This window comes from Hyalella azteca, unplaced genomic scaffold, assembly GCF_000764305.2.
Source record: "Hyalella azteca isolate HAZT.00-mixed unplaced genomic scaffold, Hazt_2.0.2 contig16110, whole genome shotgun sequence".
In the NCBI taxonomy this organism is placed as follows: domain Eukaryota; kingdom Metazoa; phylum Arthropoda; class Malacostraca; order Amphipoda; family Hyalellidae; genus Hyalella; species Hyalella azteca.
The window spans coordinates 49,182-75,594 of record NW_025945937.1 but is presented as its reverse complement, the minus strand read 5'-3'; the positions used below and the strand labels follow the sequence as shown (position 1 = coordinate 75,594).

The following is a 26,413-nucleotide window of genomic DNA, read 5'->3' as shown; positions in this document are numbered from 1 at the left end:
GCTGGCTGCCCAGGACATCACAGCTGGTGAGTGCCATCATGATGCTGGCTGCCCAGGACATCACAGCTGGTGAGTGCCATCATGATGCTGGCTGCCCAGGACATCACAGCTGGTGAGTGCCGTCATGATGCTGGCTGCCCAGGACATCACAGCTGGTGAGTGCCATGCAGAGCCACTGTAGTGCAGTAATAAAAAAATATAACTCAGGACTCACTGCAGTGAGTGACAGAGAGCGCTTTTTCTCGTCGACGAAAACGTGAATTCACGGACGGACTTGACAAGCACAATAGTGCATTTTTCCAGAAATTAGAAAATGCGCTAAAAAGGCATTGAAGTTGGTGCAGCTAAGTCGGATATTTGAGACCTGGGTACGGTTGCTTGCTTTCTTTGGTGCCACTTGGGAAGAAGTATCAAAGGTGGTGCATCGGCGTAGTCTTGCTTTACACCATTAGTTAGCTTTGTGGCATAACTTGAAATTAATGTTCTCATTGTTTCCCTCTTCATCCTTCTCATTCCCACTACGTCCTCTTCATTAGATAATACTTCTTGCGTATTATAATTACCATTGAATGTAGTATACTGTATTATGATGTGTTATATAACATCATACCTCGTCAGGCACGCTGACGGTGGGTGACCTGGTGATGGTGAACGGTCTGCTGTTTGGTATCCGCAATTATCATATAATATACTATATTATGTTGTCTTATTTAACATCATCCCTCGTCAGGCACGCTGACGGTGGGTGACCTGGTGATGGTGAACGGTCTGCTGTTCCAGCTCTCCATCCCCCTGAACTTCCTGGGCTCGGTGTACCGGGAGGTGCGGCAGGCGCTGCTCGACATGCAGGCCATGTTTGGCATCCTCAAGCAGAGTTCGGCTATAGCCGTGAGTTTATTGCCATGTGTGGTCTCTTCAACTTTTAGATTGTTTTACATCAATTCGTACCTATATTACTACATCAATTCGTACCTATACTACTATAGTAAATAAAACTGTCAAGAATTCATGTTTCTATTACTTTGCGTTTTTACTTTGTTTGCGATTGTAGGGGCAAATGCCTAGGTGAAATTTCTTTTTGATTCTTTTCTGTACACGAGAGTTTATGCAATTTAAATATTCGTCTCCAATTTCATACTGGGAATATTTACCTTTACAAAACAAGGCAACTACACGTTTTGAATGCGCAGTTCCAATTTTTTCAATTAATGGTATTTTTGATAGTTGTTTCATTTTTCATTACAGCGACAGAGAATTTTTCATAGTTAGATACTACTTAGAAAATTGTGATATTTCAGGAACTGCCGAATGCCTCGCTGCTCCAAGTCTCAACACTCAACTCGAGCATAGAGTTCCAAGACGTATCGTTTAGTTACGTTCCCGGCCACAAAATCCTGGACAACTTAAGTTTCACTGTCGCTCCGGGCAGCAAAGTCGCCGTTGTGGGAGGTTCAGGCTGCGGCAAGTCCACAATAGTTCGTCTTTTGTACAGATTTTACGCACCACAGAGCGGCTCTATCCGCGTGGCGGGTCAGAACATCAATGCTGTAACACTCGACAGCCTGAGGAACTCCATCGCCGTAGTGCCTCAAGACTGCGTCTTATTCCATGACACGATAGAGCACAACCTCAGGTACGGCAGACTTGACGCTACGCCTGAAGAAGTTCACAAGGTTGCCGCCATGACGGAACTACACAACACGATCCTTGCGTGGCCCAACCAGTACCAAACTCAGGTTCGTCCCTGTGTGTGTGGGTGTGGTTGTATATTGTCAATCCTGGTAATGGAAACTATTTGATCAAGACCTTCCACCTCAATGGTGATGTTCATCTTGACTTTCGGTGCGAGATAGCTAAATAGCTGAAGCGCTAGTAAACATTTGGCCACTAAACTAACTAACTAACTTGATCAAGTGGTGATAGGTCAGTTTATCAGACCACTACGTCGTTCCTTCTGTGCATTTATTTCAGTATTCAGTGATGCATTGACGTGATCAGCTAGAATCAGTTCACTGCAAATATATATAAGATAACTGTTCTATATCTGTCTCTTATACACATCTAGATGTGTATAAGAGACAGGTGCGGTTGAGGGTGACGGGTGCCATGTCGCTCCTGGTGGGGGCTAAGCTCGTCAACGTGCAGGTTCCCTTCATCTTTAAAGACGCCGTCAACTTCCTGAACGACCAGACGGGCGGTGCCCTGGGTATGAGTACGGCTCCTGAAGCAGTGCTGACTACTGCCACAGCACTCATGCTCGGCTGTGAGTAAAATGCTTATTTAAATTAGGTGTTGTCGCCGTTATTTAGTTAAAAATTTGAAAATATTATGCAGCCTTTTTAAATTAAGTGTTGTCGCTGTTCTTTAGGTAAAAATTTGAAAGTATTATGCAGCCTTTTTAAATTATGTGTTGTTGCCGTTCTTTGGGTAAAAATTTGAAAATATTATGCAGCCTTTTTAAATTAAGTGTTATTGGCGNGCCAGAGTTACAGAGTTGGTGCTGCCAGAGTTACAGAGTTGCTGCTGCCAGAGTTACAGAGTTGCTGCTGCCAGAGTTACAGAGTTGCTACTGCCAAAGTTACAGAGTTGGTGCTGCCAGAGTTACAGAGTTGTTCCCTGCAGGTTGGAGAACGCGGTCTGAAGTTGTCTGGCGGGGAGAAGCAGCGTGTGGCCATCGCGCGGACGATCCTCAAAGACGCGCCCATCCTCGTGTTCGACGAAGCGACCTCCTCTCTCGACTCCCTCACCGAGCAGGTGCTTCCCTCTTCACGGTTCTTGCGGCCTAAGTACAAGTAGCGGACTAGTTATATACATATATACATACATACATACATATACAGTCCTCGTTTTCGACGAAGCGACCTCCTCCCTCGACTCCCTCACCGAGCAGGTGCTTCCCTCTTTAGAGTTCTTGCGGCCTAAGTACAAGTAGCAGCCTTAGCACATGCAGTGTGTAAAACTTGTGTGTTACACATAGAATTAGTATTAAGCCGGGACTACCATATTGTCGCATATAGTTTCATCTTACTATTTCATATTAATATTTTCATATTTTAGTTTCATATTAATATATTTCATATAGTTTAATATACAGTTTCATGTAGGTATAGCTTCATATTAATATTTTTTCATTATTGCAGTAGGTACCTTGTTAGTGAATAGATGATAAATTAAAAAGATATTTCCTGATGTGTCCCAGAGCATCATGACAGCATTGGCGCGAGCGACAGCTGGCCGCACGTCCGTCTGCATCGCGCACCGTACATTCTAGCTGTGAGTAATTATCGTGCTGCTGGCTTCGTGTAAATGGGTACTGGGTACTGAGGTGGCAAGAAACGTTTATACTCGAATCCAGTAGCACGGTAAATAGTTGCGGTTAGTATTGGAAAGCAGCACTAGCCGTCACTACTGTCCCTGTATACAAGCACCCTAAGCGAATTTTGAGTTTACTGCCATAAGACCGCATAAATGTCTTGCACTTTGTGCATTCGTACAGAAATCTAAGTGGAAAATGTCGTTAATTAATAATTTATTCACTGAAAACACTAATGTTTGGTAGTTAACATAAGGAATTTTAATTCAGCCAAGTCATGCTTACTAATTCTCATTTTAGAAGCCAAATCTATAGTTTTGATGCACGATTTGCCCATTTGTTGCCATACTATGCAAGGATTTTAAGTTTTGCTTGTAGTTTCAGACAAGATCGAAACATTTATTTTTGCCGACGCCTTCCTTGCTGTTTGGCTGAAATTTTTAGGGACTACTCTTCGAGGAAATGCCTCATGCTAATTTATTATCCGCTTCTAGAGGACTATCGAGTATTTTAGGCAGTGATGTCGTCTGATTTATCAAGATAGATGAGTAATAATTTCTGTGGTCCCTTCATCGAATTTGTTGGTCATTCTTTCACGAAACTGTTAGGGATTCTTCACTTCTCCATATGCATAACGCATACATTTTTTATAACTAATTGTATCTTCAGTTATCAAAAACAAATCGTGCTGCGCTTTCTTTTTGAGGAAAGTGCGGGTGCATTTTTTTATAATATCTTATTAAAACCTCGTCTCCATTGGCTGAGTCCAGTTCCGGAAAATGTTTGGGTGCTAGTGTCACAGTCATGCAGAAGCTGCTGAACTTGCAAAGTAGAAACGGATAGGATTCTTTCCTTCATGAATGAGAGTGATATCAGCAACCCCTACTGCTACTTCAACTCGAACAAATGGTTACTTACTATGACTTACTCATTGGACTTTCGATGTAAATATTTTTGTACATTGTGAACTCTGTTTACACTGTTGCATATATGAATAGGATCTTCCCATGTTGTCATTACCCTTTTCTTTTGTACATGCATTACTATTCAACCTATCAATTACACTATCGTTATAAATTCCGAACTAGTCTCCGCACTCAAGACTTGTCCTCAAGTCATCCATGTTCCTGTACGTGTGCAAAGTCATACTTGTCTATGGCACCTAAACCTCAAGAGCGTCTCGGTAATTCCTCTAATTTTACCTGTTATTTATGCAGTTTACATTTTTGTACTTTTCTGGTGTTTTGGGAGTAAATGTAGAAATGCTATTTGGGATACTGAGCATATTTGAAAAGATATTTTACCTCCGCATTTTGGATCTTTCTTGAGGTTATGCAGAAAGTTTTCTGTGGGTAGATGCCTCTAGGCGATGGTGACGATGTTACGTTAAATTGTTACATATTTATTAACGCTTACGTATCCCGTGTACAGGGTATAGTTGATAATGAGATTGCGAGTTTTTATCTTCCCTGCAAAATTTTGGAGTTGGAAAAGGGTTTAATTGAGATACCATATAATGTCTGATGTTTTTTTAACGTTTAAATCACAGTATTTAACTGTTGTCGCCCACCGCGCATACATACCTCACGTTGCACTGGGCTGTGAACTAGACCAAGTTCGAAGTCAGTTACGTATGGCCACATCGGACGGGGCGGAGCGTTACGTTTAATAAGCGGAAATATACATTACGAAGGATCTTAGTGACGTTCTCATTGAACAACTTCGACTAGAACACCAAGTTTGAGATATGATTTCGGCTAATATTGACATACAGAGATAGTGGTGGTGAGAAACCTCATCATACGAGACAATTCATCATTAAAGAAATAAGCCATAAAATATCATCATTGTATAAAGTGCATTTTGCAAACATAAGTACATTTAGTTTAGGTTAAATTGGTGAAGGATTAGATGTCCTAACAATGGAATGTCTCTGTCTCTTACAATGAGTTGCCATTGAACCAAAGATGGTACACAAGGCTTCGGCTGCCGTAGACATGAACGGCTCTTACGTAAAGCATTTATAATTTCAGCAAATGTTTATATAGTTAACAGAAAAACATGCGGGTGAAGAGCTCGAGCCTGGAATCCGCGAATCTTGATTCTCAAACAATAAAGGAGAATCGCGGACGGAAAAATCAAATAACGGAGAATTTTATCTCGCGTGAAGAAGATTGGACAAAGTTCCACATGCAGTTTTTATCCGATAATGGTTCTTAACAAAAAATGAAGAATGTCCTAATCTAAATGTGCATCACAGATTGACAAACGCAGGCGTAGCACCACAGAAAATACAATGCAGATATGCTTATCAATAACGAGGATAATGACTAACATTGGAGTACATGAAGCACAGAATTTTTCAACTATTGAAGTATGAGAATCACATACACAAGACGACTAGTAAGAGACCACAGAGACTGCATCAAATATTCAAGGAAATTATCATCTCAGAAAGACCACAAATCTCCGAGCAAAAATCTGACGTGAAGGTTCTGCTTTGCCTTTAAAAAATGTCGGCTACATAATCGGCCTATTTAATCAACAGTACAATCTCTGATACTACAAAAATTAAAAAACAATGTCGGCAAGCGTCATACGCTTACACTCGGATCTGCCACGACCCGTTCAGCCAACATGATAGGCTAAGACGCTTGGGTATAACAATACTGAATTTATGGAATCTATCGAAGTTGCATCAGTAGAAATCTTATCTATAAACCGTCTTTACCACTCGCTACTTATCCGTTAAACTACACTACTTATCTTTGGCTCGAGTCTGCGGCGTAAGGAATGTTCCTCTTTACCTTAATTAATTATAGGAGGAGTTCTATCTCCATACATTCCTAAATTTATCAAAATTTTCCAACTACACACTGGAAATTCTAAGCGAGAATGGTTCCAGAATAATAACTGCACACACATCAAACTTCCTCAAAACATTGCAAGTCGCGTTTAATTAAACCACATGATTGGAAACAGCTAACACTATATTGTCGATTGACGAGACCATATTCCAGAGTAACTAACAAGGCTGGAACACAAATTTTCGAATTATTTTAATACGTGAAATTGATAGGAGCAATATATTTTAGAGGTTTGTTTTTACCGTTTTCGAGTTTTTAATATTACTCAAGTGAAATATAATTATTCCAGATAGCGCGACACCAGCAGAAATTTTACACGCAAGTTAAGGAGGGATGGGAATCATTAAGGCTAAGGCAGTGGCGAGCTTGGCTTGCAGTACCTCAAGTCTAACAATATCCCTTACAATATTTCAAATACACTTTTCTAACCTTTATACCACTTCTTTGTCAATACCTGTGTGATAACGTTCATACCGTCGTACAGCAATACCAACGTTTTCGCGAGAAAAAGTTCCTAAAAAATTATAACAGAAAAGCGAAAATTACAAAAAAAAAGCCTGGACACAAACTAGAATTGACGTGATATCTCAGCTCGACAGCCCTTAAAGTTGCACGAGCATAATAACAAGTGACAAACGACTCTCCTTAGTAAATATTTCGTGAATAGAAATAAGACGAGATAACAATTTGAATGTAGAAAATAAACCTAACGAAATAATTGACTCACGTGAAATGATGACAAATTAGAAGCTAGGTAATTTGAATAATGAACAGTCAAAAGCACTCGGAACTGAATTGCGATAATGTGGTCACAGCTGTTAAGTTGTTGCTTAACCGCGCATATCTGCCATTACCCTATAAGGCGTACGAATGGATACTGCTGGTAGAAAATTAAATTACTTGCAAATTGGTTATTTCTGTAAAGTGAAAAATGAGTCTTCATAGCTTGGCAAGATATTGGCTCCAAATTTTCATTAGGGCTGAGGCTTGATTGGCATTTAAGAACACGTATATCGTTTCAGTGTCTACCAGGATTAAATGGCTCTTAGAAGAGAATAATTTTAAAGATTTACAAACAACATCGAGATGGAGATAGAGAACAGGTATCACCCGAACATATAAGGTTGTGACCAATTGAGTAAGTAGATCACATCGAGTTAAAAGCAGCACACTAATCGTATATGTATATGTGAATACTTATTTGATAAACAACACGCCATGAATTCTGAATTTAAAATTACCACGAACATAAATCGAATGACTGAATAACACACGTAAAAATGGTCAAGTTTATGCACATTTTTTTACGCACTGAGTATAAAGCTTTCAAAGGAGGGGAATGGAGAGTTGAATTCAATAATCGAAAAGCGATTCTTACTTCAGTTCGTGTAAAGTTCATTAGAATAAAATAGAGTTGAAGTTTCATATAAATTTCCGAATAAGACTTTAGGGGTTTAAGAATTCAATATAACAGGAATTTAAAATTTCAGAGGATATCTATCCTCCACACCAGGATAAACAACTAGTAAACTATATTTTAAAGCAACAATAGGTTAAAAATTTAATACAGTTAAGACAGTGAACACAGGAAGATAAGCGTAGCACTGAGAAGACATTAGAAAAGTGTACAGTAAATAGATGAGTGCAACAAATGGCAACGAGTATATGTATTTATCACAATCTATTAGCAACTATAATGACTAGCCACCTTAGTCAACTTAGTAGCAACTCAGCAAGCTGCTCGATAACATCCAAGTCTGCCAGTGAAGGAACCTACCAGTCCAACATGACGATGCATATTGAACTATGGTTACCTTGCATCGTCCTCAGACCGATTATGCTGATACTTGCCCACTCATGATAGAGATTTGATAGGGCTGCTTATAATTGTTTATATTACCGATTATATTGGAGTTATCTCGTAGTCATTCAATTACAAGAACACACAGTTGCACATTCACAAAAAGAAACAGACTCTGTTTATCTTTATATGAAACATCTTGATAAATTATCAAAGCTAAATATCTTTGCATTGTTAGCGAGCACATGAGCATAATCTCACAGGGAGACAAGAATTCAGATCGCAAGACTTGATTAACATACAAGCTTTCTCAGAGGCAACGTAAGTTAAGCGAATTACATAACATCAATTGCCTATATGAGTCCGGGAGTGACAAATTGTGTCAACTAAGACACTGTGTCACACTTACGTAAATACTGACACTGGGAATACATTATGGAATCGTCAAATAAATAAGTAGAATTTCACTTCACCTTCTTGTGATAATTTTGTCGAGCCTGTTCTCAGGGTGTTTAAATTGCTTGTTCAGGATACTTTGCGCCAACTATATGACAATGGCAACAATTATAACATTCCCTTAAAACAATAAATTGACGAGTCTCTCTTTAAAGAATGTAATAGTAACTAAATGCTAGAAGAACATGTCAAAGAGGAAGTATTGGCAAGTTAAGAATAATTCATCCTAACGTCACGGAAATACAATAACAAAATCCTCACTTATGATGACAAGTGACTAGGCAATCGCACATCACATAAATAAGCGTGCAAATTCAAATTGAAGAATCGCGTAAGAAGTTACCCAGAGCATGCAGGCAGGCAGGTTTAATTTTCTTAGCACCAAGTAGTAAGTTACACACACATTTATAGCAGAGCGAGCGTTCAGATAGCGGAATCCTGACAAAAAAAAAAAAAAAAACGCTGCGACGACAGACGCGGGCGGCGTAAGTAGCGAGGAGTTGGCTCGACAAGCGCGATGGTGAGGAGGTCGTAAAAAGAACCAGCTTCGTTAGAACGTCAATATGGGACCCGTCTCGTGGTCCAGAATATCTGTAAACACAGACATGATCACAAGCTGAAACACACCCGTAAGTGACGAGACAAGATGGACGTTGTAGGTCACAGTCAAAACGTTTCTATAAGTGAAATAGTTAACGAAATACTAACCAAAGACTAGTATGGGAGATGGACAAGTAGCAACATCCAATTCATTTCAAATTATTCAGCTACTGAAACCCTCAATCACCTCAGTAACTAATTGAATTTGTCTAACAAGCTTGAACATAAATCTAGTGCCAATTCACTTCCAAAATCCCGGTATATAAAACTCTTACCCATCAACTATTAATTTCCACGCAAGCTAGAGCCTTTCCATTCTTCATTGGTCTCTTGGACGATTAATTGATCCATTTACCCACGCGTTACCTACATCGTGATGAAGCTCACCAGTGATGATGTGGAACCACGGCAAGGTGACGTAGGTGATGTAGGCTCACCAGTGATGATGTGGAACCACGGCAAGGTGACGTAGGTGAGGTAGGCGTTGAAGGGCACGGACTGCGCACGACGGTTCTCCTTCCAGAAGTGGAAGGTCTGCGTGAAGCCTCGCGTGCTCCACAGCGGGTTGTACGCTCCGTCGTCCAGCTCTGAAATGGGACAATTGTTTCACGCTTCACAGATATAACATCAGTCTTGCTTAGATTCCCTTCTACTTAATCTTCATAATATATATTTTTGTAATTTTAAACATCTGAAATAACATTTAAACATTGTTCTGAGAAGCTGAATAACCTTAATACTTCACTAATTGCGGAATGCAGCACATACCAAATAATAGTGCAAAGAACTTCACATGAAACAAAGCGCACATAACAAGTTGAACAAAAAGTATTACATTCCATGCACAATTAATAAAAAATAAAACATTCTAGAAGCTAAACTGGAAAATTAACAATGGGGTAGCAATTTGGTGCGGAGTGCGAGCAAAACGACCAGAACGCTACACTAACCTCCTGTTGTGTTATATTCAGAATTTTCGTCCATTATCTTATAGTCATATGATCTTATTATCTTATAGTCATTCTTATCATCTTATGGTCATATTCTTCTATCTTATAGTCATATTCATCATTCCATTAAATTTTCGTCTGATGTCACCAGCTATTCAGAATTTGTATTGATGCAGCTGGATGACGAATAAACTAACAAAACGGAGATCACTCACTATGAATTTTATATACATGCATATTCCTGATGTCACGGATCATTACAAGAATGTAACGAATAATATCACATTAAACACTGTTGACTCGTACTCTAAGGAAGAAGATCAGTATTTAAGAGTCGTGGCTGATCATTTAGAGTGAACTAAGTAGTTTCTCTCGACTCGACTGAAATGGCTTTGATAGACTTGACTAACCATGATATATATCTACTGTGGGCTTTAAACAAAGCTTGGTTCCATAAGGCATCGTTGAAAAATTGACCTAAAATATGTCTCGCGTGGATGAGCGAAATTATCAAGCATCAACTCAATTATGAGAACCCAGCACAGCACCCCACGCACGCATGCAACACTCACTGATGTCGCTCAGGAAGTTCACATGAGTGCCATCAGGACAAATTTTGTACGGCATTGATATCTTCGTCTTTCTAGTTTTTTTGATCCTTCTCAAAAGCGGGTCAGCTACAACAGGCTGTTCTTCTTCGGCACCTGTTCCACAATCATTGTCCGAATCATTTGCCACGCAGTCGGCTTCTTCATTCTCTCCAACCGGCAGATCTCTGTACGTTACTTTGGTTCCTTTGAAGCATTTCAAGGCCTTTACAATGGGTGGCTTCCTTTTCATACGACTAGAATCTACTTTTGACAATGAAGTATCGGCACCTATCCTCACAGCAGTACCAGGGGTTTTCTTAGCCGAGCTGATACTGTGCAGCCGAGGAATTGCGTCTAAGTTGCCAGGTTCATCAGGATTGATCCCTTTAAAGCTGTCGCCTGAGACTGCTGGTTTAGAATGACCTATCTTCAGTTCAGTTACTCTATGGCATTCTTTTTCATTCCCTTTAGGATCAACAAATATTACCTCGGGACACTGAAGTGGATCATACTTAGTTGGATGAAGAGTTGAGAGCAAAGTTTTCTCGGGCATAATTTCTACGCACTCAAGCATTTCATTTGAACTGGATTTACAAGTTGCACTTTCTGAAATTTTCTCGATAGATGCGAGATTTTGAGTCTGGAAATCTCCCACCTCTGGACCTGCAGCCTCTTCTGAAGAGTCAACTCCATCAGAAATTTTAACGCTAGTAAAACTAGAGCTCGCACCCTCATTAGCTCGAGAAACGTTCGTGCATGACGACGCTGTATTTGTTGGCAAAATGGCGTCAGTCAGAGAAAGTGCATCAGTTGCTGTGATCTCAGAAGTCACCACGCAGAACTCGGAGTTAGAAAGACCAACGGGATCAGCATCCACATGGATCAGAATATCATCGTCGTCTTCTGCATTTTCATCCTTGTCATCTTCCAAACTCAGGGATTGGCTGCCGTCTTCGAGCCCAGTAGATCCGCGACTTGGCAGCGTAATTGGATCAGGGCTATGGAAATGTCCGCAATTTGAACACCGCAACTCTTCCAGTACTTTGTGAAATTGTTCAGTTTCATCGGCGACAGCCATGCTGCCCTTCTGCTCAGCGCCGCTCGATATGCAGCACTGACAACAGCCCGTTGATGCTGAAGGACCAAAAATTATCCTCAGAAACAGAAACCGAATGCGCGTACGTAAGCACAATGCACTAACAGCATGATGCAAGGACAGTAAATGTATGAATAAGAAGATGGAAAAAATAAACCAAAGCTTTCAATAAATTAAAGAATTATAGATTAAAAATATATCCAATGAACGAAACAAGGAGGCAAATATAATTAGAGGACGTGTTAAGCGCATGAAAATCAAGGCACATGATTAAGGAAATCAGTTCGATTTCATTAAATGGAAAATCCTAAACGTTTAGCTGGAAGTTTAGTCGGGGCATACAGAGAAATGGATGATATTATTTATAAATTCATTACACACCAAAAATTAACATCCATTAAAATTCAATCGCATCACATCATGATCATGTCGAATAAGAATGAGAAGAGGTTACGACTGGCCACTTTTTAGATCCTGACGCCTCAAGTTGAATAATCAAAAAAGGTTGAATAATCAAAAGGCGTCAAAATATGACGCCTAAAGTTGGTGAGAGACAAAACAACACTGAGCTAACGTCTTCAATAAATTTGAAGTGTTCAGTTCATGCGTTATTTTCTATTACCTATACAAAGCCCGTCTCATCTCACCTTTTAGTACATAAATGATGCAGCAGCGTCGGTAAATCTTAGTCAGCTTAATATACACAATGCATACGACTGATACAGTGAAGGACAAATTAATGCTTTGTGCTGCAAACCGAAGGTTTAAAATCTCCAAAGACCAAAAAGGCATTATAAAGAGCTTTTCAAAAAGAAGGAAAAAAGATAGCTTCTTAAAAAAGATAGCAAAGAACGTCTCCAAAAGAAGGAAAAAAAAGATGTGATTGACAGAAAACAATCAATAATTTAGGCAAAATTATGAATGAATGGGTCAAACTTGATAATTTTAACACTGAAGTTCTTTAAACCAAGTGAAACTTTTTGATACCCTGCACCGCAAACACGAGCAAATGAGCGTAAAATAAAGAGTAAGAACATCAAGTACGGCAAGCAGGAGCAAGAACCACTCACCTGCTCATACCATCATCCTACTTAACAGCTAACATTCTAAAATAATGTCTATGCCTGAGACCTCATGTCCAACAGGATATATATGAATGTTTGGTGATCTAAAAACTCTTATAATGATTGATATTTATTTTCCTTGTCGAGCTATGAATGTCAGAGGATAGAAAGCAATACTAAGAAATCGTATGGTCAAGAATTTAAGATATACGTTTGTTTTCCATGGAAATATCACCTCCATGACGAATTAAGAAAATGTCAATTATAAATTCAATAAGTATAGTATCTAAAAGAGCAGAATTGCCTTAAGTGTTTTAGGCGACTGAATTTCAAAAGATATCAAAGATATCCTTCCAATATCCATTAACAAAACGGTTGAAAATTTTGAATAGCAAGAATTTCATGCAGTAGATTGTATCAAACCTAGAAACGGCGGGAAACCCAAACAAAGAAAAGGTCTCTAGAAAAACAACAATTTTAAAATATCAATCGCAATCTTAGACAAAGAACGAGACAATTATTTGCAGGAGAATACAGTGGCAGGTCTCACCGTCCCTCACGTCGCCAGACTCTATCTCGTAGAGGCCATCCGCAAAACTGTCGAGTCCCTCGTTCTCGGACCGGGAGCGCCCTCCACTGTCAGGTCCACCCACCGCCCCTCCTCCTCTCGCCCTCCAGCCCGAGTTGATGAACGTGTTGAAGTTGGCACTCGGATCGCTCAGTCGACGCTGAAAACAAACTCAACGTTCGACCAGACTTTCAACCAATACTAATTGAAACTAATTCCTAATTCAACTGTAGATTAATTCTTTGGAGCATCAAATGAATAATTCTGTAGCTAAATTGCCGGGAAACATAATAAGATCTCCATTCTTGAAATATTACTAGAATATTAACTATTGAGAGAATTCCCAATATCATTAAAATTTAGACATAGGATTGAAAATTATTCTGTAACAAATGCAGTGAATGTGAAACGATAACATCATTTATAGGATGCCGAAAAATGGTTGTTGGTCATACTTATAGAATAATGAGAATTTTTGAAGAAGATAAAATGCTAACACAGATGAAGATTGGATAATACACCCTAAACAAACTTGAATTATGTACAAGGTTAATTATAATAAATAATAATGAATTATGTTCTAAACAATCTTGAAATATGTTCAAGGTTAATTATAATAAATAATAATGATTTATGTTCTAAACAATCTTGAAATATGTTCAAGGTTAATTATAGTAAATAATAATGAATTATGTTCTAAACAATCTTGAAATATGTTCAAGGTTAATTATAATAAATAATAATGAATTATGTTCTAAGTAAAAAGTCACCTGGTGACGGTACAGTAGTCGGTCCTCAGGTTCATCGTCCCAGTCTTGGTCCCAGAGATCAGTGAGAGACACGCCAGGCTCTGACGTCGGCGTCTCCACCCCAGAGCCTGAGACGTCCATCATAACAGTAAATTTAACGTGCTTGCCAATAGCATAATATAATATGCAGTTACAAAAGCATATGCTCCACTTATTGCGTAGGGGAGTATTTTTACTCCACTTCTTGCGTAGGGGAGTATTTTATATGCAGTTACAATATGCAATTATAGCATAATAGTTACATAAGAATAATATTTACAAGCCTTATATTATTCACAATTTTTTTATTCCTAAGTAGTCACTTAAGACAGAAACAAGAACATGAACTCAAAAAATTATAGCCAACCATATTGTTGTGGACAATATTTTACCCTGAACGGATCACCAATTCGCAAGATGATATAAAGGTGAGACAGACACAAGTTAACTCCGTTATGATATAAAATAGAATGGACAATAATAAAATAAAAATGCTTGAACAATGGAGAATCGAATTATTCAAAGCCTGCATAAAAAAGAATTAAACATTTCAGCACTGAAAGGTAGGAATGTTTGATGTATGAGCGCAACTATATATCAGAACCGAATCACTGCATTTCATTGCATCATCAAGGAATTGATTTTTCAATGATTGTGTGGAGGAAGCAAATGAGGCTGAGAGTAAATACATGATGAGCAGACACAGACTGAGAGAGAGCGGAGTTGCAAGAATGTAGCGATTGTAAAAAAAAGAGTGGCAGCAATTTAGTATAATGTTGAGGGTGACGATAATGAAAAATTATCCGCCCTACAATACGTTATGATTCGGGAGTGAATTATGTATCATAATCACATATTGTACATATTATGTACAATATGTGATTATGAGTGAATTATTATGATTCGGGAGTGAACGCTGATTTTCAACCTAAGATATTTTAGTCTTTCAGAGAAAGCATTGATAGTTGAGAATTGAATACAGTGGATAGTGAGTAATTGAGTCAGTGGCCTCTTTGGAGTAGAGTTTCCGTGGAAAAAAATGGGGCTGCCACATTTCAACGAACTCAAAGTGACAGTTCTTACACTAAACATAAATTTCACTATCATTCTTGAAAAAAACATTGAAGTACATTATATATAAATACTTATAAATGAGCAAAATAAGCATCAATTTATACATTGTTCATGAATAGGATTTACAATGCAACCTTTAGGTTTAGTAACGGCCATCTCAGCATGTCCTTTGCCCGCTGGGCCCTTCATCCTGACAAACTCGATGCGCTGGCTGTTGTTGCCAGAGAAAAGACCGAGCATCATGCGCTGCGCCACCTTGCTGCTCAGACTTGCCTGCGCATAACATTATTCTGTCAGCATAGAAAATCTCTTTGTAATAGTAAAAAATATAACTCAGTACTCACTGCAGTGAGTGACAGAGAGCGCATTTTCTCGTCGACGAAAACTTGAGGTCACGGACAGACGGACGGACAGACAGACAGACGGATGGATGGACGGACATGGCGAGCACAATGGTGCATTTTTCCATAAATGAGAAAATGCGCTAAAAAGAGTTAATTTTATGAATGTCATTTGAATCCATGCTGCTGCTGAGTATTCTTTAGTTCAAACATAATAAATGCATAAGTGAATTCGCTTGACAGCTTGAGCAGGTTGGCTTATCCATTTTCTAACAGTAATAGTGAGCCTTACTTCAGTCGGGAAAGATCTCCCTGCTTGTGTTACAATACTGAGCAGTAGGTAAGCGTCTATAGTGCAAACATTGTGCATGTACATTGTGCAAGTGTGGGAAGCAATGAATACATTATTTGAAAAATGTGATGTGACAACTTGAGTAAAGTAGTAAGTGATTGCTGGTCCCGTTTTTGACGGATCTGTTTTTCAAATCTAAGGTAATTCCATGACCATCACTGGCTTGTTGAACTCACTAGAACAATTTTACTGCATTACAAATCAATTGCACAAATATTGCAAGAAAGGCGTGCGACTTTCAGGTAAATAAAACGGATAACTTTGAGGGAGAAACAAGAAATATATTCATTCAAACTTGCTATTTACTGAAACCTTGTTTGTTATCATTTTCCCATTGCCCCGACTTACTCGTGCATCATAGACCCTTTTGAGGGCATCATATCGTATGGACCCCAGAAAGATAACTGCTTGCCGGGTGCCTGAATGATCAGCGGCCACAAGTTCCACGCAGACCATCTCACCATCCCGCACTTGCATATCACAGAAAACCTGTGGCGAAAAAGGCAGTCAAAACTTACAACTTACTTCAAGTACAGATATAATGAAACCATCTTAAATACTTTTATGGATATTTATTACAATTATTATTACAATGAGAATTCTTCCATTAGTGTAACGGTGAATACTACAAGAAGATGTTTGTGAAACAGTGCCAAACCTCATCAAAATTATCCACATGGAAGCAGACATTTGGATACGTAATTTCTTCTACTTCTCCCTTGGTGTCCATGCGTCTCCTGCTTGGGCTGGCATACACTTTCTGAAAACCAAAAAAAAGTAATCAAACACATGAAAAAATGGGACAGATAGAAGGATTAGAATTCAAGAAGTTTAATAAGCAGTAAGCACAACTTGAAGAAATATCAAGTTATGGATACAAAAAGCTATTCGTTAGACAAAAGTTAGTTATTTAGTTAAAAAAGTTAGTTAACATTCTAACTCAGAAATGTAATTTTACAGTAATTACATTCAATACAGCAACATACCTGAGAATGACGCTTGAGGACCTGGAGATCTTTGGGACTGGTCCGTGTGCACACAGCCAATGTGAGTGTGTAGTCAAACTGGTGAATAATAAGGTTGAGGTAGACAGTTTCTTCCCAATCTATGTCTGGGTCTCCAATGGGCAACTTTCTGCTGTCCTTCCTGTACACTTCAACTTCAGTCTGCACATAGGAAAGAGCATGAGCTCCTAATGGATGAGCTTTAGACTATGTTGCACCCCTATTTCTGTGGATTATACTAATTGAATAGTTTACCTCATTCATCAGCAACAATGAAAATTCTTAGTTATTGAAATCATTTGTATTACTATATCACACAAACGTCATATGCAGTAGAAAAATTACACATGTTAATACATTTTATTGAACAAACCTGGTATTTAGGAACATGTCTAGGCCCTCTAACATGTTTTTTCCTAATAAAAAACAAAAGGTCATCAGCATCTGTTGATCTGTCGGTCTGGAAGAGGAAGTGCCGCACGAAGAGATCCGTCCAATACGTGGTGCCATGAACTACAACAAAGCCAGTGTCTGATGAGAGAGGGGATATCATGCACAAATCACAATGTATACTATATATCATTCCAAATCAACGAGAGAATCGGCAGTGAACAATACCAAATTTATAGTCCTCAAATGACCAAGAACAGTGAAAAAATAAGTAAAAAGCATAAAGGTCCTGAAGCATAATAATTCAACATCAACCATCAAACTATAAATCTAAAAGATTCCATGTCAGAGATTATCAATTGGTTCTTCTATCTTCAGCTTCTAACTGAATTGTATAAAAGTAAAATTGGCAAAAAGCCACTCTTAACCCTTTCCCGGGTGGACATAGAAATACGATGATATTGCAATATTTGATGATTGTACTTAAAAGTATGACCAATTCTAAGATATATTTACTCGTAAGCATTTTTCGAAAAATTTTGTATAGGTACAAGTAGTAGATCACAATTATTGAAGTGATCATATATGGGGCTTTGCCGGCTTAAGGTATAAAAAATTTGCGGATTTTGACACTGAAAGTTTACTATTTAGATGGTGGAAAACATCTTGATTGCTCTTTTATGCATGTATTATAACACATACAAAGGAAGCAATCAAGTTGAAAAAATTATAGGTACATTTAGTATTTTATGGCAAGATATTTCCAGACCATCCATATAATGAGACATCCATGCCGTATGTAAAGAATCACATTCATATACAACATATACCTAAAATTTGTGAATTAATTGTCAGTAAAAATTAGTATTGGTGAAGGACATGTTATTGTCTGGGTCAGTACAGAGACCATCTTGCTTGCAACCACGTTGGCTCTATGTTCTGTAGCGAAGGGAATGCCAAGAGCTTGGACTGCAGTCAAAGTCAGGGAAAGCATCAAGTGCTGAACTATAGGCACGTTAGACTGAAAAACATGTCTTAAGTCATAATACCGCTAACCACTAAATGCTAACAAACATATTTACCAAGCGCTGTAGAAATTCACCTTTAGCGGGCATATGACCAAACATAGTCACTTCCACCTCTAAGCACTGGCGGGCGTATGCTCATACATGATCACACTAATTTTTGCCATTATATTTCACCATCTTGCATTTGCTTCAAGTAAATGGCATCATAATCAGTTGATAAAGCAAGTTTTTAACTATGATACTAGCAACTATCATGGCCTTTCCTACAGTTCTTCAAGGGCTAGAGCTGCTAAAGTGAATACAATGAGGGCCCAAAATGCCATTTTGCCATTTCTTCAGAGTACTTGGTTTTTAATTTAGCTCACACAGACAAAAGAGCGAGTCAGAGCGCTACGTCATACATGACGTAACTCGTACACGATCTGTGATTGGTTGGAGCTTGTTGGCAGGCTGCCCCAAGCAATGTGGGTGATGTGGGGGGCTTTTTTTTACTCCCATTTTAATTACCATATATGGTAACTTACCCGCGAAAGGGTTAGATCCATAGCTTGACAGCCTTGAGTCCTTTGATTATAACATTCCAATTTGTCACTTGCTGAATGAGCAGAATGACTTGTTATTGCTTTCAGTTTCAGACTTGTGTTTCTTAATATAGCTAGCCTACCTGCTATAATTTGCTATCTGAGTATCTGCCATTCTGGTGCACAGGGATAAGGATCAGCCTGCATCTGCATTCTGCAGTAAAGACTGCAGCCAGTCTACCCAGTCATGAATTAAAATATGAAATTAGTTTCATAACCATACAACTATGATGCTGCATCATATGATCATAGTATGTAATGCATCATTGATGCATTACAAAACTTCGAATTTTTGAAATCATTCCAGACTTTTGAAGGAAATCTTGACCTATTTAGGTTTACCATTTTAATGCGACTGATATAACATATAGGTATACGCCCGCATACCGGCCTTATTCAATACTCACCAGCTTCTTTTAACATCAAGCATTGACGCATTTCCTTTGCTCTCTGGAAATTAATTTCCTCTATTAATTGTTCTAGTGCAGTCACATTACGAAGAATGTCTTTGGCTCCTAGCCCAGCCATCTTTAACAAAGTAGTTTATAAANTCCACCTTGGCACCTTTTCATATTTATATTACCCTTCATAAATTCTACCAAGCTCTTACGACAACACAAACAATTAAAAGAACTATTAGAAAATTAATGAAGACTGGATATATATAAGATTGAAAGAATTTATCATACATTATATTCATAGTTATACATTAAAAATATAAATACTGTATTTAAAGATAAAATCAAAATCTAAAACAATTATAATCAGGAAAATAATGTATTATATAGATTTTATCGCAAATTTGCAATTTGCAGTCAAGCACTTCATTAAAGATTAAAGAATAAGGTCTAAGCCAAAAAAATGTTTTTTTTTACACTACAAGACTACAAGTTATTTGTAAGTTTTCAATTTTGCCCCTGATTACTGGGGTTTGCTCAGGTTGGGACCATTGGGAAAAGTCCTACTTTTTTCTGAAAAAAAAAATGTGGCTCTAACATCATATAATTTCAGTAGGTATGATATCTCATTCTCACGGATGATAGCTCTACTGTTGTGTATTTTTGTTTAAATGAAAATTGAGGTTTGCACTTTGCAAACATGTCACTTCATAAAATTTTCAACTTCCGCAATCCACATTACTTTACCGTTCCTGCCAAAATATCCTGCACCTGCAAAACGTACCAGTAATCATTGCAATCATAACAAGTCAACCTAAATGTTTTGTTGAAGATCGCGCATAGACAGCATAGTTGTAGACTTGCAGTCACGTCGACGTCAGAGCGGTCAGACTCAGACTACATTAAGGGCCTTCTAGACGCTCAATATTATTGCGCAATATGGTTTGCACAAAATATTGACGGCAGCTCCTAGACGCTCAATATTATTGTTCAATATTCAGTTTTTAATAAGTTATTTGTTTGTGTTTCAGGTACCATCTACAAACCATGAATGGAAACAAATTGCTCAAGACTTTAACGATCAATGGAATTTTTCTAATTGTTTGGGACTAACTATGAAAATTTTTTCAGCATTGTGATGATGGCAGTGGCCAATGCAAACTACGAGTTCCTGATTGTTGATGTTGGAGTGAATGGGCGAATATCAGATGGTGGTGTAATCAGTAACACAAAATTCGGGCAGGCTGACAATACATGGAAAATTCCAGAGCCTGCTCAACTGCCAAACAGCCAGAAAATTTTGCCCTTTGTTTTTTGGGAAGAAAGTTGTGTAGTCAAGAATACATTCGGGATATTGGTAAGCCGATTCGGTGTTTTACAAAAGCCGATAGCACTTTCTTTAGAAAAGGCTGGAAAAGTAACCTTGGCATGTTGCTATTTGCATAATTTCTTGCAAAAGCGCTAATCCCGAGCATATGTCACAACAAATCTTATCTTGTGGACTGTGAGGATTTGCAGGCGGGAATAGTCACGAGTGGATCGTGGAGGGAAGTTGTCAATGAGATAACACCACTCCCATCAAACATCACATCCAAAAACGCAACTAACAAAGCTAAATTAGTTAGAGATAATTATTCAAATTTCTTCAACAATGAAGACCAGGTTTCATGGCATAGAGCTGGGAGACCCCGATATACCTTGATGAATTCCAGCATAAATTCTTCATCAGCTTTTAACATCTGCCATGATTAAACCATGTTGCTAAAATGACGCGTAGATAAGCGTAGAACTGCTCTATACGACCACTGGGGACACACTGACAAAACATTACGCAATATAGCCCCTACACGGCACAATATCTTCCAGTTTGCGCAATATATTTACAAGATTCTAAAAATCACGCAATATATTGCGCAGCCCGTCAATATCGCCCCTAGACGGTCAATAATATTGCGCAAACCTAAATATTGCGCAATAATATTGTGCGTCTAGAGGCCGCTTTAACATGTGTTCAGCTTACAGTAAAGACAAATGTTATTGTTGCTGCCTGACTGTTCACTGTTTTAGGGTAAAATTAGAGATTTGGGGTAACATGTGCATGGACTCCGTAAATAAATTTGCGGCTCATAAATAGCTTTTCATGGCCAAGATATGGAAATCACAGCTCAAAGAAATGGAATCACGGCTGGCAAAACCATAAAACTACGGCTCAATATTCAAAATATTCAATCAAATAGTAACAAAAATATTCAAATAGTTCAAAATATTCAATCACAACTTGCCAAGTAGATATAGGTATTCCATGCCTGGGTTTGCTTTCTGTTTCTGCCTTTCTGGCATGGTAAATTTGGCAATGGCAATGGTCATTGGCTGACTGAGCATTACTATTAGTTAGCCCAGTGCCCCAGTGAGTGAGCCACAGGCCAGGCTGGCCAGCTTAGGCTGCCAGGAGCCCAGGACCCTCCCTGTACCTGTACCTGGCAGTAACCTGGGTCAGTCGTCAGTGCAAGCTTATATTGCTGACACTTCTTATCTATTCTATTCTAAGCTGAAGCTGCACCTTGCAAGGCCTGGAGTAAAATAAAAATTCAGTACAATAGTGACAATGTGACATACTGACAGTCACTGACAATACTTTCTAATTTTCTGATTATAACATTCCAATTTGTCACTTGCTGAATGACTTGTTGTTGCTTTCAGAGTTCAGACTTGTGTTTCTTAATATACCTGCTATAATTTGCTATCTGCCATAATCTGGTGCACAGGGAAAAGGATCAGCCTGCATCTGCATTCTGCAGTAAGACGGCAGCCGCCAGCCAGTCTGCCCACAACATAGTGGCAAACCAGAGCTTTTTTAGAATCAGTTCATTTTGAATTTCCTCATTTAATCAAGATTTAAACCAATTTCTTAAGTATGATAATGCTGGTATCCAGGATACTTTACAGTTTACTGGTCTACTTATAGGACTCAAAAATGAACTTGAGGGAGAGTCTAAAAAACTCTCTGCTTTGCCACTATGGCCCACAATGCCCCAGCCCAGTCATGAATTAAAATATGAAATTAGTTTCATAACCATACAACTATGATGCATTACAAAACTTCACATTTTTAAAATCATTTCAGACTTTTGAAGGAAATCTTAACCTAATTAGGTTTTCCATTTTAATGCGACTGATAGCCTACTCAATCAATCGTCAGCTACCTAGGTTTTAGAAAGATCGGGTTCCAAAGGCCGGATCCCTTGTGAATCAAGTCACGAAAAGTTCAAGAATCGGCAACAGGCCATGGGCCTATTTCTTCAACGCCGACACTTCTTTTCTATATAGGTATACAGTAAACACCGTAGGTATACCGGCCTAATTCAATACTCACCAGCTTCTTTCGACATCAAGCATTGACGCATTTCTTTTGCTCTCTGAAAATTAATTTCCTCTATTAATTGTTCTAGTGCAGTCACATTACGAAGAATGTCTTTGGCTCCTAGCCCAGCCATCTTTAACAAAGTAGTTTATAAATGATTTTGACGAAGTCTAAGATAAAGAGCACTATTCACTAGGTAGCTGTTTTCATTTCACCACTTTTCGACTTGCGTGCGTCAACATAACCAAATGAAGTTTGTCAATTTGGCAGACGACTGTCATAGAAAACTATGTCTATGATACACCATGACCCACCGTATTACTGTTTTATGTTTACTATGTACTTACTATGTTCTATACTGTTATTATGATTCACCAGGACCGTATGAAATTGTTAATTGTAACCATATATATTTTTATATACCAAGAATTACCTTCGGCGTAAAATTTTTCTAAATCTAGAAATATATTTACTTTTTAAAACGGCAAAATGCTGTTCTAATTTCATAAGTCCCAGTTTAGATGTTTCTGAAATAGAAATGATATAGATGATTTTCTAAATTAAACCTGCAAATTATCCAAAATTTACAACAGATTCACAATAAAACGGCCACAATGCTGTTCTAATTTCCCGACATCTCGCTTGGAGTCGCTCAAACGTCATTCGAAATACTGATCTTATCAAATCTCAGGGATAACTTATCCCGTTCAACGCCGGGTTCAAATTATAGCTATCTTTCATATATGCGAGTACATGTGGGAGCAGAAAAGTTCTTTGAATCAATTCACTGTTATGATAAATGTATAGTGGGCGATTCCATGTACCATGGGCGATTCTTGCGAGTCTCTAAAAGATACATTCAGTCAGTGGGTATTGCCTGCGCCTTAATTTTTATTTGTTTTTATAGTCGTGAGACGAAAGAAATGAGTATTTTATTGAAAATTAAAATAAGACTTTAAATTCAGTATCTCTACAGAACTCTCAATTTTGAAATAAAAAATAACTTGAANTCAACTACTATTAATAGATATGGAATTACAGGATTCTTATATCCTACAGGGATTATCTTTTCTAAAAGGAAATCGCCAAAACAGTGAATGGCTGCCTTATTAAACTAAAGTAGTGGTTCACGTTGAATAATAAACATAATTTATTTCGCAACAGTCGACAGATTGGCAGGTCGATACCTCAATCTAGAAACTCCTTTTTAGCTCCAGTTGACATCTTCTGTATTCTATTTATAAGGGCAACCTTTTATCTCTTTCACAATAGTCTGAAATGGAGAGTATTATTTCATGTTCTTTATTCAGCTGCCTGTGACACAACTAACGCTTCCCGTCATGCAAGTTGCCATTTTCTACAACACCACCATCTAGGTTAACACACCTCAACATGATCATGGTTGAACTAGTAGTTTATAGTTCAACCGTGAACATGATAACCCTGAACGCTTTAGAACGCTGCTTTTCACAAATTTTCCGGAAAATTGCTTTACAATTGCTCATTCACATGTAGAGAAACGTCGTACCATATGCATGATTACTGAATACTTAAGTAGGTGATGGCCGTCCCCAGGCAATTGCCTCTCAAACTGAACTATTCTCACCCCCTTCCCGGCAGTCACAAACACTGTAACGCAGCTCACTTCAGTATCATGACTACGAGTACATAATGAAAGGTTATGATGTTTGTAGACGTTTTTAATGCCAACTCAGCCGGGAATTAAAAAAGTAGTCATTATTAAACAGGGATCGCTTGCTTGATGTCTCCTTAATTCTAGCCCACCAGATGTAGTTGCATTTCTAGTGCGATTATGCATGTATCGAATAAGATTTGTGCAGTCTGATAAAGTCACGAAAGACTTCTTGGATAGTATTAATCAGTAACATGAATAACACCCGCATATTCAAATGACTAATAAAAAATAAATGATGACGGGCGATGTGGGTTTGAATTTTTATGAGGAGAGAAAACTCGGATGTAAAAGAATCGAATGCCTCTCGGGTTGAATTTCCTGCGCTGAATTTCCTAAAATGCTCATGATATTTAAATATATTTCTGTCGTGGCTTTAGAGCATGGGAACATGCTAAAATATAATTATCAATATTCAGTTGATGATTATTCCTGTTACCTTTAATTAAACGATCAAATCGCTCGAGAATGGCAAGTGTAAAGTGTTTAATGCTGACAAGTGTAAAGTACTTCACGTAGGGAAGAACAATGAACAGTAAGCTTACAGCATGAGAAAGTATGATTGTAACTAGAGAGTAATGATTGAGAAGTCTTGCGTGGAAAAAGATTTAGGAGCTTATGTCGACAGGGGGCTGAAATTTTCTAGGCATATTGAAACGCATGTTGCAAAAATAATAATCAAGATATTAAAACGGCTAATGAATCATAAGTGTAGATAGACATGGTGACATATGCATAATTACTGAACACTTTGGTAGGTGACGACCATCCCCAGGCAATTGCCTCTCAAACTGAACTATTCTCACCCCCTTCCCGGCAGTCACAAACTCTGCATGTAACGCAGCTCAGTTCAGTATCATGACTACGAGTACATAATGAAAGGTTATGAGTTTGTATACGTTTTTAATGCCAACTCACCCGGGAATTAAAAAAAAATCATTATTAAAGAGGGATCGCTTCCTTGATGTCTCCTTAATTCTAGCCCACCATATGTAATTGCATTTCTAGTGCGATTATGCATGTATGATGTATCCAATAAGATTTGTGCAGTCCGATAAAGTCACGAAAGACTTCTTGGATAGTATTAATCAGTAACATGAATATCACTCGCATTTTCAAATGACTAATAAAAAAAATGATGACGGGCGATGTGGGTTTGAATTTTTATGAGGAGAGAAAACTCTGATGCATGTAAAAGAATCGAATACCTCTCGGGTTGAATTTCCTGGGCTGAATTTCCTAAAATCCACATGATATTTAAATATATTTCTGTCGTGGATATAGAGCATGGGAATATGCTATAATATAATCATCAATATGTAGTTGATGATTAATCCTGTTACCTTTAATTAAACGATCAAATCGCTCGAGAATGACAAGTGTAAAGTGTTTAATGCTGATAAGTGTTAAGTACTTCACCTAGGGAAGAACAATGAACAGTAAGCTTACAGCATGAGAAGACATGGTTGCAACTAGAGAGTAATGATTGAGAAGTCTTGCGTGGAAAAAGATTTAGGAGCTTATGTCGACAGGGGGCTGAAATTTTCTAGGCATATTGAAACGCAAGATAATGAATCCAATAAATTTCTTTGACTGCATGATCTTCTTGCATGAAGATCTTACGAGTTCCTAGATGCAGAAGCGATTGAGCTGTTGTTTGTCGGTGATGTGCTCCCGAAGTTTGGAAACGCCGTGTGGTCACCGAAATTTGAAAAGGACATAAGTTTAGTTGAGTGTGTTCAAAGACGTGCAATAAGGATAATTTCAGGCTTGAAAGGCAAGTCCTATGAAGAAAGATTAAAGATTGTGCAGCTTCCAAGCCTCTGTTATCGACGTCTGCGTGGTGACCTCATTGCAGTATGCAAGCATACTCATGGCTTATACAAGTTCCCATAATGATTGCTAGAATTTGAAACAAGAACCAGCAACAGGGGCCACGGCTATAAACTAAAAAAGCAGCGTTGTAACTCAACTACGCGGTAACATTTCTTTTTGCTTCGTGGCATCGACATGTGGAACAGCCTCCCTATAGCTGGTTGCATCGTTGACGCTCCGAGTATAAATGCGTTCAAGAACAGACTAGATAAAGCTGTCTATG

General features: G+C 38.3%; 2 protein-coding genes across 9 annotated transcripts; one reads left to right on the top strand and one right to left on the bottom strand.

The window, feature by feature from the left end:
* Positions 1 to 735: 735 nt before the first annotated feature.
* LOC108670063 (iron-sulfur clusters transporter ABCB7, mitochondrial-like) lies at positions 736 to 3,271 on the top strand. Its single transcript, XM_018157514.2, has 4 exons — positions 736 to 888; positions 1,299 to 1,736; positions 2,623 to 2,754; positions 3,200 to 3,271. The coding sequence occupies exons 1-4, from the start codon at positions 757 to 759 to the stop codon at positions 3,269 to 3,271; spliced, it is 774 nt and encodes a 257-aa protein (XP_018013003.2). The 5' UTR covers positions 736 to 756.
* Positions 3,272 to 4,827: 1,556 nt separating this feature from the next.
* On the bottom strand, positions 4,828 to 22,870 carry LOC108670064. 8 transcript variants are annotated; one of them, XM_018157515.2, is made up of 12 exons: positions 22,756 to 22,870; positions 19,271 to 19,391; positions 17,238 to 17,395; positions 16,847 to 17,026; positions 16,519 to 16,620; positions 16,209 to 16,349; positions 15,302 to 15,440; positions 14,076 to 14,182; positions 13,288 to 13,465; positions 10,560 to 11,711; positions 9,425 to 9,624; positions 4,828 to 9,028 (listed from the first exon to the last, which is right to left on the bottom strand). In XM_018157515.2, the coding sequence occupies exons 2-12, from the start codon at positions 19,389 to 19,391 to the stop codon at positions 8,996 to 8,998; spliced, it is 2,511 nt and encodes an 836-aa protein (XP_018013004.1). In that variant the 5' UTR covers positions 22,756 to 22,870; the 3' UTR covers positions 4,828 to 8,995. The 8 variants fall into 8 exon arrangements, with proteins under 8 accessions (XP_018013004.1, XP_018013007.1, XP_047740715.1 ...); XM_018157518.2 differs by having other exon boundaries at positions 9,475 to 9,624; XM_047884759.1 differs by having other exon boundaries at positions 17,238 to 17,377.
* Positions 22,871 to 26,413: the final 3,543 nt, after the last annotated feature.